Raw genomic sequence first — 13,335 nt, forward strand, 5'->3', positions numbered from 1 at the left:
AAAAGATGATTCCTTACTCTTCTTTCCAACCATCATAATCTTAGAAGTTTGCATCTAATTGTTTAAATTAATGATGAAAGGATGCTCAAAAGTCAGATATGATTCTTAAAGTTTAGGAGACATGAATGAGCATATAAAATCATAAACGGATTTGAATAATAATCAGCATCCATGGAACTTTTTCCATTGTAATTTATTGTTCTTCATTTTATTTATTGTTAATATTTGTTGAGTACTAATCATGTTGTTATTGTGACATTTAACCGATCATTATAACAACTTATAGGAGTATTTATAAATTAAAACGAATTCAGATAATTATCCGATATTATAATCCACTAATTCTACACTTAATCGAGAAAAACAAAAAGAATGACATTATTGCAGGCATTTTACGCGCGCGTGCACCACACCCTAAAACGCCCGTTTTCACTCTGTGCGCGCACTCTGTCTAATGATGTAGCGTGCGCGTTGGAGATGCTCTAACACCGGTGCGATCCTCCCATTTCTTTGGAGGAACGTGCACTCATTCCCATCTTACTATTTCATTCCCTCCCATTTTAGAGATATAGGGAGATGGACAGTTGCACTACATTTTATCTCCTGCAATATTTTGGATTTTAGTTAGAGGAATTCTTGATTGTGTGAATCACAATCTTGTCTTTTATTTTCAAATAGCCCATAATTCACCATCTGTCCCTTTCTCCCACCATCACTTTTCTCTTTCTGTCATCTCCCTCTTATATTTAAGTTTTTGAACACTAGTGATTTTGATTCCATTTTTCCTCTCTTAATTACTCATCTCATCACATTCTCCTTACATTTCCAGTTTCTCTTTTTCAGCACCTCTACCTAAAATGAAGGTTGGATTAATTCCTTTTACCATTTTTTGTGATTATCTCATTTTTATATGTTCAATGATTGTTCCCTTTGTGGAACCCAAGAATTTCTTGCGTGTGTGTGTTTGTTTGAAGAAAGATTGTTGCTTTGTTCGTCTTTTGCCAAAAAAAGAGAAGATTGAGTGTTTTTTATTACATAGTAGTAACATTTTACACACACACACATGTGTGTAAAGTTTTTGTATTTGCAAGATTTTTGTTTATATATTTAATGTTGTGTTTCTGCAGATTCTTGTTTTGAAACTAAATCTAGAAGAAGACAGAGACAAAAGAAGGGCTCTCAAAACTGTGGCTACTCTTTCAGGTTTGGTTCTAAAATTTTTTGTTATCAAAAACTCTATGTGAAAAATATGATTTATCCGTTTAGTACAAGAATTCTGATACCGATCTGTAGTATAAGTATTTTTTATTTTAATAATTTAACTGTTTATCTTTTAGAGCATTATTCAAGTTAGAGAATATCATAGTCATACAAAAAAATGACTGTTCCCAAGTTTTAAAGTGTTTGAAAATAAAGTTTAGTTCAGCTATTTTTATTGTGTTTGTTTAGGATTATTGTATCTTAGTCTTATGAAGATATATTTAATTTCATGTTCCAATAGCTTCTTCATTATTTATCATGTTTATAAGGGCATTCGCAATAAGGGCGCCGTTCACTCTGTATCAAGTGCATGTTACAAATGTTGATCAAGTGATGTACTTCAATTTACATATATACCCTTTTTATTTTAGGAATCGACGAGATCACCATCGACATGAAGGGAAAGACGATAATGGTGGTCGGGACAGTTGATCCGGTGAGAGTGGTAAGCAAGCTGCGCAAGAAAAACTGGGAAGTCGGCATCGTCTCTGTCGGCCAGCCCAAGGAGCCCGAGAAGAAGGAGGAGGCCAAGAAAGACGAGGCGAAGAAGGAGGAGGAGGGCAAAAAAGAGGAGCCCGGGAAAGAAGGCGAAAAGAAGGAGGAGGCCAAGAAAGACGAGGAGAAGAAGGCGGAACCCGAGCCCGTTGTCGGAACGGTGATGCCGTTTCGACAGTTTTATCCGCCGACCAACACATACTATTATGCTAATCACAGCATGGAAGAGAATCCAAATGCATGTGTGATCTCTTAAGTGAATTTGCCCTGTTTTCCCTTCTTGAAAAAACAGAGCAACTCTGTTTATAAATTTGTAAGGGTGTAATAGTCATTTCTTGGATTTTGTCATGTGTGTATAAAATTGTAACAATGTTTTTTCCTGAATTATAAAAATTGATTATTATCATGCACATAATTTCTTTGGAGTGCTCCACAGTTGTTGTCCTTGCTGTAAAGTTATGTTATATTTTTTGATGCAGACAAAAATTTATAGAGAAATGGGTGGTGACTTCTCATTGATGATATGACAAATCGATTAGGAAAAAAAGCCTAAATAATGTGGTTGCCAAATTTTTACATTTATATCTAGCTACATCAGCTTTATTTTGTAAATAACAAATTGTAAAGGTCATGGTTTCCAAGATTTCAAATTTGTTCTATGAACAAAAAAAAAAGAGAAAGTAATGTTTATTAAGATCATCCGCAGCGGTGAGCAGGACGTTGTCCATCCGTCCGTGCCAGTGGCACGGCACCATTGTCCGCCGTTGCACTCTTGCCGCTGGCGCGGCGCTGCTCGATGCATCGAGCACGTCCGTGCCAGCGAGCAGCTGACGTGGCGCGTTCTGATTGGGCATTTCCGTTGGAAATTCAATTTTTTTTTAAAAAACATCGAAAATAACACCAAAAATTTAAAAAACATATATTTTTCAGAATCCCAAAAACCTGGCCGCTTTTTTACCTTTTTATGGATTTTTTTGATTTTTTTATTTTTATTATCCTCAAAATCATCTATAAATACACACATTCATCATTCATTTTTCACATCAAATCATCTCTCATTCATCTCTCATTCATATTTTTTCATACAACTTTTAAATTTTCATATTCATCCCTAATCAAACACATTTGGGCGAAATTCGACCACAAGTAGTGGATTTTTTTAATTTTATGAATTTAATTATGTAATTTTTAATTTTTAAGACTTTAATTATGAAAATTTTAATTTTTAGGATTTTAATTATGTAATTTTTAATTTTTTTGTAATTTGTAATATTATTCCGGTTATTTTTAAATAATTATGAAAATGATTTTATTTAAATTAAATAATAGAATGGTGGGACCCTTGAGTTTGTCCTTGCGGAAGAACACGTATGTGGGTGTTGTGCTCTTGCCTAAGAGCAGGGAGTAAAAGTGGATCCGGGCCCACATCCGTGCTCGTTGGCAAGAGCATGGATATGGATGCTCTAATTATAATAAACATTATATGTGATCGGTTTGATAAAGTAATTAAAATATGATGGGGTTAAGAGATGAACTCCTACTACAAAAATTGATTTCTATGTTTGCATATTTCATTTTTATTTTGTAATGTTTCGGAAAAGGGAGAAGAAAAAAATAAATATGTACCACGTATATAACATAATTTTATTGTCGGTTCAAAAATAAAATAAAAATAAAAATGAAGGACATAAATAAAAGCTACTCCATTTAAATAAATACTAGTATAATAAATTGAAAACATAGTCTCTTCCTATCCTCAAACATAAAGTAATTAGCGTGGAGTACGCAGACGGTCGGTTAAGTAGGTCATGCCAAAGGGAAAAAATAATTATTGGTTGAGATTTTAGGTAGTCATTGTTCAATCAAGTTGATAATTAGAATATGACATTTGTATTTTGAAATGAAATTTCCAATAAAGTGAAAATGACATTAGATTCACTTCGAATACAGTAAATCCAAATAAAGAGAGACATGCATGGTTGAATTACGTGTGCCACATTATCATGACAACCAAAAATTTGTTTTGATTTGAATTGAGTATATACTTAGTTCACAATTTTAGAATAATAATTTTACACTATATCATTATGATAATGATGATAAAGACTTTCCTGTAACAATTCACATAAAATATCAAAATTCAATATGATCGAATAAATTATAACAATTACTCCGTATTAATATTATTTGATAGGAGCTTAGAGCATCTCCAATGGCGGACGTCCGGTCGAACATCCGCGACGGGCGACCGGGACGTCCGTCATTGTGGCGTGGAAGGTAGGATACGGACGTCCCATAAGGACGTCGGATGTCCTCAGACGTGCGGGCGACGGGCGGGCGGACGTCCGCCATTGTGGTGTGGGTCGGACGTCCGGTATTAAATTTTTTTTTAAAACTCTATATATACGGCTCGTTGCCCGTCATTTCATTCACACCACTTGTGTTAACAAGTTTCTCTCTTCTTTTACTACAAATTTCATTTCTACTTAATGGAGAACGACAGAACCTCCCCCGGCACGAGCGAGTCGCTGACTCCGACGTTTCCCGCCGAACTGGAGGGAAACCCTAGCGGAAATGCGCCAATGGTTCCGGCAATGTCGGGGATGGGTGGAATGGGTAGGATGGGTGGGATGGGTGGTATGATGTCCCCTTACTTCGGTATGTACAATTGGATGGGTGGTATGATGCCCAGGGCAGCGGTGATGGGGGGCATGACCCCAAATATGGGGATGAGGATGGGGATGGGGGGCATGACCCCAAATATGATGGGGATGGGTGGGATGATGCCGGGGATGATGTAGACCATGCCTGGTGGAGGGGGTGGCAGGGGCCCTGAACCACTAGCGGACGATGTCTATCGCCCGGTTATCGATATGCTGTCTACTGATACCCCCTCCAGTTTTGTTCCGGAGACTCAGTTCACTGGCGTGGAAACTTTCTCTTTTGAGGAGTTGGGGCTATCTCCAATCAGGGAGACTCCCGATGATGTGGGGACAGCGGCAAGGGGCAGGGGCAAGGGCCGTGGCAGGGGCAAGGGCAAGGGGAAAGCTACGGGCTCTTCCTCGCGAACGGTGGCTGAGGAGGAGGATGATGAGGAGACGGGAAAGCGGACGGTCTGGAGCGTGTGGGAAAACGTCGTGCTTTCGAAGGCTTGGGTTTCAATAGTCGAGGATCCCTATGTGGGTGCTAACCAGCATATTGACAGACTGTGGCATCGCGTCGTTGAAGGCTACCTCACACACAAACCGGCTGGGGCGAAGAGTCGCGTTCCCGAACAATGCCGGAAACAGTGGGAGCGGTTGAGGCCTAAGCTTAGTCGATTTGCCGGCCTCTACCAAAACAATCTCCGCCAGGCAACCAGCGGTATGTCCGAGGAGGATGTGAAGAACCGTGCCCTGGCGCAGTACCCCGACAGATCTTTGAAGTTCAAAGATTTCGACCAGTGGGAGTCCTATCTCGTGGTGAAGGATTTCCAAAAGTTTTGTGGGGGTGTCGAATCGGGCTGGCAGAAGCGGATGAAGATCAACGCTTCCGGTGAATACAACAGCAGTGCTGGTTCGCACGAGCTCCCAGAAGTCGAGGAAGTGTCCCCCGCTACCTCAATCAGACTCCCGCCGGCGTCGTCGCCCGATTGGGCAAAAGGCTGCGCAGCGGAAGGCTAGGGGAAGCAGCAGCGGGTCGTTCGAGGTCCAATCTGCTCCCCCAGAAGAGTACGACCGTCTCGCCCGCGCGCAGATAACGACTAGCTTGGTCCGGACCATGCATAGGTGGCACAGTACGACAGATCCTGTGTACAAAAGGATGTTGAAGGATGTCATCGATGGATGTCGGCGCGATTTGGGCATGCCACCCATTGGAGATGATGGCGCCGAGATTAGCGGCGGGGATGACGGAGGCGGCACGGACGACGAGGAGTGAGCCGAGTCAAAAATTTTATTATGTAATTTTTTCTTTTTTATTATGTAATTTTTTTCTTTTTTTATGTAATTTTTTTTAATGAAGCATTTGCAATTTTCCCGTATTCCGTGTCAAAATTATAATTCCTTACGTATATTTGTGAATTTGTAATTTTTTTTATTTCGGGAAGTCCTAGTGGGAAGGGCGATGGGAAGGGCGGATAGTGAAGGGGATGTCCTAGTGACGTGGCAGTGGGATGAGAAGTCCTAGTGACGTGGCAGGAGGTGTTTTTGGGAAGTCCTAGTGGATGTCCGAGTGGGACATCCGCCCACTGGAGATGCTTAAGTTCCTTATTTGTTACTACATTGTGTGTCCGCCACTTATAACAACAATATAGCTTAAGTTCCTTATTTGTTACTCCATTGTGTGTCCGCCACTTATAACTACAATATGTGATTTCAGTTAGGCCTCACAAGTTTAGGCCTTTGCGGACTTTGAATTGGCATAATAATGACATAAGTTGTTGACTCCAAATCCGGATTTGATATATTTAAAAAATCATCAATTCCAATAATAAATTAACTTGGTATATATAAACATGAACATGATCTAAATTAGATTAATCTGGTCCAAAACGAATCTGAAATTATCGTGTTTTTATTGGTTCAATCCAATAAGAACCCGAACATGATAAAATTATCGTGCGTGGGATAATCAATATTCAAGTCCTCAACTATGCTGAGTAAGAGAATATGGGCTTGGGCCTACCTTGTTAATGCATGGGCTGATTTGAACTGGGCCTTGAGATATTGCTTCGTATTTAGCAGAAACTAGTATGGTTCTCTTATTCAACACGGAACACAAACTCGAACTTGAACTCGAACTCGAACTCGAACTCAGAACGAAAGCAGTGAAATTTAGTTCAAGTATCGTTGGCTATAATCAATGTTCTCCTTTTCTTTTGCGTGCAACTCCTACTATAATTTTCAAATAATGTTACTTAATAATTTATTCCAATTTTGGCGAAGGGCAATTAAGGGGATTTCTAATTCTCTACATTGATATTAATTAATGGTAAGAGAAGGAATAAATAGTTAAATGACATATAAGTCTAAAACCCAACTGTACTCTATTTATTCTATTGTGTGTATTGGGACATTGATAATATTATTCTTTGTCACCTACTAATTAACATTCTATAGAGTCCATCTTAGAAAAATATAGTACTCCTCATATATTCTGCCCAACTACTATTAGTTTATTTGACATATAGTATAGGAAAAATTGCCTAAATTGTCACCAACTTTGGGAAAAGTTTAGTTTTTTCCATAAACTATAAAAGTTGCGCCTAAAGTCACGAACTTTATCGGATCGTGCAAATTTCTCAAACTACCGACCTGACGACATATTTCCGTTAAAAACTTATCCCACGTGGCATGGCGGAGGCGTGACTTGGAAAAATTTTTGACTGAGCACAAAACGACGCCGTTTTATGCTTTTTTTAATTGAATCTTCTTTACACGTCGTCAATTTCATCCCTAAACCGTTTGTCGACGATTTAACTCTTGTCGATTACGTTTTCCGTCGATTGAATTGGAGTTGCGCTTTCGAAATCAGTCAAAATGAGGTTATATTACCTGAGTTTAGGGTTAAGCCAGAAATTTTGACAAGTCATGCCTTCGGCATGCCATGGGATACGATTTTAACGGAAATATGCCACAGGGTAGGATAATTTGGGAAATTTGCACGATCTGATAAAGTTCGTGACTTTAGGCGCAACTTTTATAGTTTGAGAAAAATTAAACTTTTCCCAAAGTTTGTGACTTTTTAGGCAATTTACCCTTTAGTATATGCTTAATGCATGCCGCTTTGAATTAATTTTCTTTCTTTAAAAAAACAAGTAAGTGCAGCATATTCAAATTTACAATAAATAATAGAGACATATTGGAAAATTCATTCTTTCATTATTTCACCACAATTTAAGCTATAATCAAAACATACAAAGATACACTTCAAATCATTTTTACATATTTATATGTTGGTCAATATAAATGAATGAGTTTTGGGATTAACTTGGGGAGATTGCACACTTTGATTTCACTAAGCAATTAATATATTTTTCCTTTCAAGAAAAAATGCATAACACTGCCATACTACTTTACCAGCAACAAATAACTATGGGCACAATTAAATTAAGATGGACTATTACTTTTACTATAGGATTAATTGAATTTTGGTGTTTTTCACAGTAGGGCCCATGAGATAAGCATGAGGCGGTATGACGTGTGCAAAACGACAACTGTAAATCAATAGTGGCAAATTTATTTATATCAATGGCTAATTGCCATAAAAACTTTAAGTCTTTAAAATATGGTCAAAATCTAGTGAATCTCATAATTTTTAAAATTAATTAATTTTATTATAATTTTGATAATTTTTATTTATTCGATTAAACTATGTATGATTTGAAAAAAATACTTCTAATCTAATTTTATGTTCTACTAGTATATTTCATACTTAGATTAATGAATTTTATGAGTAATATATAAATTTGCAAAAAAAACATGGGTTTTAGCTTCCACATCATATAAATTTTTCACCAAATACAAATTAATCAGATACTACTAGTATTTAAGAAAAAAATGTAAAATAAAGATATAATTGTATGGAGTAATATTTAAGTCAAAAAAATCGTGAGCCGTGACTCATGAAATGGTGAATAAAATGAATATTTTTTTTCAGTAATAAATAAAATGGACTTCGAAAGTTCTTTTGTTATTTTTTTTGTTTATAGCAACATCAGCGTCGCTGTGGATGATTGAATAATAACTCATTTCATTTCATTCTTTCCAATCCATATTTATTTAATTACACTATTTAAAACATTAAATTTCATCTCTCTGATATGTAAAGACATGTTTTAACTTAATATAAATTTTAAAAAAATTGTTAAACTCTATAAAAGAAATGAATGAAAAAATTAGTATAGTATGAATCTAACTTTTAGATATTAATTAAAATGTGAGAATAATGAATTAGCAGAATATGAGGTCTACATACCAAAAATAAAAAAAGGTTAAAAATATCTTTAAATGATGATTAGTCTAAAATAACGAAATGTGACAGATTTTGGCAAAGGAAGGAGTAGTATATAAAATTAAAGTATACTGTGCATTACATGTACCTCGATGTCACGTGTTATAAATAAAACAAAAAAAATTGGACCTTATTATATACAAATAGGATACGCAAGCGACTATCACCACCTTTTAACATAGCCACTAAAACAAAAATTACAAAGAAAAAAAAATATACAATGGCGTCCCACTACTTACCCACTTTAATAATTTATGAAATTATCCATAAAAAAATATTAAACTACTATGATTGTCCCACCAAAATATTATTGATTTCGAATAGATTAATGGATGTGACTTATCGGCTAGTTTACGTGAATTTTGTACTTTGAATCAACTAAATCTAGCTTAAATAATTTTTCATTTTATTTTCGAGCATTAGAATGTTAACTTCAAAATGTATCTTATAAGATCAAACTTCAATTATTAAGATCTATGAATGTGAATATATATTAATTCTAGCTTCATCGCTTTTTCTAAGTCGTCAAACCTACACTGATAAATTATTACTTTAGTATAAATCCATAAAAAATACTACTCCGGCATACTACTAGTTTGATAACATATAACTCAAGATATACGAAAGAGTAGAAAACATGATTGAGATATGAAAGGAAAAAAGAAAAAGTGATTGAATGTAATGAGGAGTCACATAGGTACAAAATGTAGATAAATTGATGTATAAGGTAATAAATAGTACTTATTAAATTGTGAGAAAGTTTTCATAAATATATAGCGCACTATTTTGATGGACGCACAAAAAAAGTTGATATTTTAGTGAATAAAAAGTGTAATTATATTAATTACAAATACATCACGTATTGTTACACATTGGACTATTGATATTATTTTGCTTCTCAGATTCATACTCCTATTTATTCAATAAATTAATTAACATAAACAAAATAAAATAAGAAATTCTAATATTATATATTTCTTTCATTCAATAAAATATGTGCATTTTCCATTCCGCATTCCCATAAAAATATAAGCATTTCTATTTTTGAAATGGAAAATTGTCATCAACTCATTACCTATATACAACAATTTATTTACAACTTATATCACTAGGGTCCACCATTAAACACTAATAATAATGTGAGTTTCACTATCCACTAACACTATTTTAACTACTATTCTCCTCACTCTTACTTATTAATTGTGTATTAATTCCCGAGATATTTAAAAGGTGTATATTTTTATGGGACAAAGGGAGTACTATTATAGAGTAGGGTGTTCAAATGTTGATGTTTAATTTGTTCCGGAATACTATAAGTAAGATTCAGTATTACGAATAACATTTACAACACAACTAATTCATTAAACCGAACACTCACGTGAGATTGAGTTTTACGAATGTTGGTCGATTGAGTAAATACAGTCCGACATCAGACAACACTATAATATTATTCTTGTTTTATGTGGCTTGACCTTTTTCGATAAAAAAAATGTCAGACCAATCTAATATCGAACAATTATAGGACAAAATTATTTATTCCGAATAACCAAACGGAAAAAGGAATAATTTTCTCTTTTCGTACAAAATCAATCATGGTTCATTAATATACGATGATTCGAAACACCGACCGTGGAAACTTAATCATTGGACAAAACTATAAATTTAGTCTTGTTTTACGTATTTTGACCTTTTTCGGTGAAAAAAATCTCAACTTACCCAATATCGAACAATTGTAGACCCGAGCTATTATTTCGAATAACGAAACAACAAAAGGAATGTTTTTCGCTTTTGTAAAAATCAATCACGGTTCTTTATTATACAATGATTCGAAACATCGACAGCGGAAACTTAATAGTTCGACAAAACTATAAATTTATTCTTGCATTACGCGTTTTAACTTTTTCGATGAAAAAAAAATCTCGAACTAATTCAGTATCGAACAACTATACGACAAAGTTATATTCGAATAGCGAATCAAATAAAGGACCGTTTTTCACTTTTACTAGAAAAGATCAATCATGATTCTCTTATTATTCCATGATTCGATACTTCGACAAGAGAAACGTGTTTACGACCAATGTTTGTTTTACCGAAAACCATGAATTTGAGAGTAGAGTGTAGAGACACTAGTCCCACGTGGCTTAGCCTCAGTGTCTCTTTGTCTGCAGCCCCACTTCACCAAACACTTAAACCGCGTACATGTTGTTGTAACTTCCCTTTGACATTTCTAAAGTCAACCTCCTATTATCTCTACTTAAGCAAAAAAAACCAAAAATTTCCACCACATTTTCTCATCCCAACACATGAGAAATGAGAGATGAGCGAAATCCTCCCTTTCCCCTCTTTATGATTTCCAGTCACAAAAAAGCAACAAACCCATACTCCATTTCTCCCCCTATAAAAGACCTCACTCCCCTCTCCCTCTCTTCACTCCCAATTAAGTCAGCGCCTCCATTTCTCTCTCTACAGCCATGGATGATGATAACTGGGATCTCAACGCCGTCGTCAGAAGCTGCTGCTCCTCCTCCTTCACCCCCACCCCCGCCGCCCTCGCGGTGGCGCAAATCCCCACCCCAACTGAGAAAGATTGCACCTTTTTTGAACCAAGACAAATCAGCTTCGAGGAAGATTTGCATGAGCTATGGAAACCCTTCTTCTCCAAGCAACAAATCAGCCTCCCCATTTCCCCCCTCTCCGTTTTGCAAGATCCATCGCCGGCCGATCAAGAAATCAAGCAATTTTCCCCCCAAAATCACCAGCCTTTTGCCATCGTCAACGCCCCAAAACCCTCCCCACTAAAGACCAAAAAAAGGTCTGTGAAAATGAAATTTCCACTTACAGATCCATTTTCCAATTTTATGATTTTTTTTTTCAGGAAGCATTACTCCAAGAACGTGTGCCATGTCCCCGCAGACGGCATCTCTTCCGACAAGTGGTCGTGGCGGAAATACGGCCAGAAGCCCATCAAGGGCTCCCCGTATCCACGGTTTAAACAAATTCTATTAATTTTCTCAATTTTGTGTTTTTTTTTAAATTTCAGAATTCGTCTTACCAACTGAATTGAACTTTATTGTATTTTTTATGAAAAATTAGGGGTTACTACAGATGCAGTACGCTGAAGGGGTGCAATGCGAGGAAGCAAGTGGAGCGGAACAAAGCCGACCCGAGTATGTTCATCCTCACCTTCACCGGCGACCACAACCATGCCCCTCCGACCCACCGGAACTCGCTGGCCGGAACCACCCGCGCACCTAGGAAGACGGCGGAGGAGGAATCTCATGCCGAGATGGAGGTGGAGGAAGATGATTTGTTCGCCGGATTGGAGGATTTCTCCGACGTGGCGGCGGCAATGGCGGACGAGGAATGAATGAAATGATGCTTTTCTTCACCATCACTTTTATCCGTTGAGAATCTACTAAATCACAGACTCCTTTTCTTTCTTTCTTTCTTTTTTTCGTTAAAAGAATTAAATTAGATTTAAATTTGGGCATGATAAAGAGGGTTTCTAGAGGAAAAGGAGAGTAGATTCGATTTCTTTTTTAGATTCATAGTTGATGTTTATTATAGAAAAATGGTCATCAATTATGAATCTTTATCCGTATTATTTGCTTGTTGAAATATCGAAAATCGGATTTAATAGCCTTTTGTGTGCTTCATTTGTATGAATTTGAACCATATATTTATACATTGGATGATCCACTATAGATTCATGAGTAGGCTTTGATGGATTCCACGCATCTACATGTTTGAAATGACAATCCTTATTAGTATGGATATGAATGATTTAATGTAGATATGTGGTGGAGAAAAAAGGGTCATACTTTGGTCAAAATTTTCAATGTTAAAATGGTAGGTTTCGACTGCATTGTTGTCTTTTTTACGTGGACTTGTATCTATTCTATTTTACTCTACAAATAATTGCACCAACATAGTCTATTTGATCATCTATTTCAGATTTATCTCGCAAGTTTTTTTTCTATGTTTAGCCAAAAACTAGCTCAATACCCCGAAATTCATATGCATACTTTTTTTTTATATATAATTATTATACAATTTTTACATAACTAAAAGTTTACTAGCTATACACTATAATAATTTACATGAGTAACGTAATGAAATTTTAAAATTAATATTCATATGCGAGAAATGACATTATGTGATTACTTTGGGAATGAAATTGGAAAGAAATCTAAATTAATACCCCACCTGGATTTTCCAACAGATATTGCTAGAATTTGCATCGTGAGCGCTTTCTAAAAGCACTTGTAAATTCACAACATATAATTACTTATCCATTATTTAGTAGAGTTAGCATATCAACTTTATCTTTTATTTAAACAGCAATCACAATCCATCACTCATTATTATTTATGAGTCTCATGCTTTAATTTTTATTTCATGTATTTATTATTTTTAATAAATTAAATATGCAAATTAATTAAAACAAAAAATTATTAAAATTTAAAAATTATATAGTTAAAATCATAAAATTATGCATTATTGAAAGGCGAAAAAAGTATGCAAATTTAAAATGCAAAGTTCATCAAAAATTAAATTTATTTATATCAAAGATAATAGAAAATTATC

At 35.6% G+C, this 13,335-nt stretch overlaps 2 protein-coding genes across 3 annotated transcripts; both read left to right on the top strand.

Moving 5' to 3' along the window:
• Nucleotides 1–707: 707 nt before the first annotated feature.
• Nucleotides 708–2,186, top strand: LOC121760980 (heavy metal-associated isoprenylated plant protein 39-like). Its single transcript, XM_042156560.1, has 3 exons — nt 708–863; nt 1,128–1,203; nt 1,632–2,186. The coding sequence occupies exons 1-3, from the start codon at nt 858–860 to the stop codon at nt 2,009–2,011; spliced, it is 462 nt and encodes a 153-aa protein (XP_042012494.1). The 5' UTR covers nt 708–857; the 3' UTR covers nt 2,012–2,186.
• An 8,872-nt stretch (nt 2,187–11,058) lies between these two features.
• LOC121761245 (WRKY transcription factor 22-like) lies at nt 11,059–12,452 on the top strand. 2 transcript variants are annotated; one of them, XM_042156877.1, is made up of 3 exons: nt 11,059–11,560; nt 11,624–11,734; nt 11,842–12,452. In XM_042156877.1, the coding sequence occupies exons 1-3, from the start codon at nt 11,220–11,222 to the stop codon at nt 12,113–12,115; spliced, it is 726 nt and encodes a 241-aa protein (XP_042012811.1). In that variant the 5' UTR covers nt 11,059–11,219; the 3' UTR covers nt 12,116–12,452. The 2 variants fall into 2 exon arrangements, with proteins under 2 accessions (XP_042012811.1, XP_042012810.1); XM_042156876.1 differs by having other exon boundaries at nt 11,059–11,734.
• Nucleotides 12,453–13,335: the final 883 nt, after the last annotated feature.

This window comes from Salvia splendens, chromosome 13 (genome assembly GCF_004379255.2).
Source record: "Salvia splendens isolate huo1 chromosome 13, SspV2, whole genome shotgun sequence".
Taxonomy (NCBI): Eukaryota; Viridiplantae; Streptophyta; class Magnoliopsida; order Lamiales; family Lamiaceae; genus Salvia; species Salvia splendens.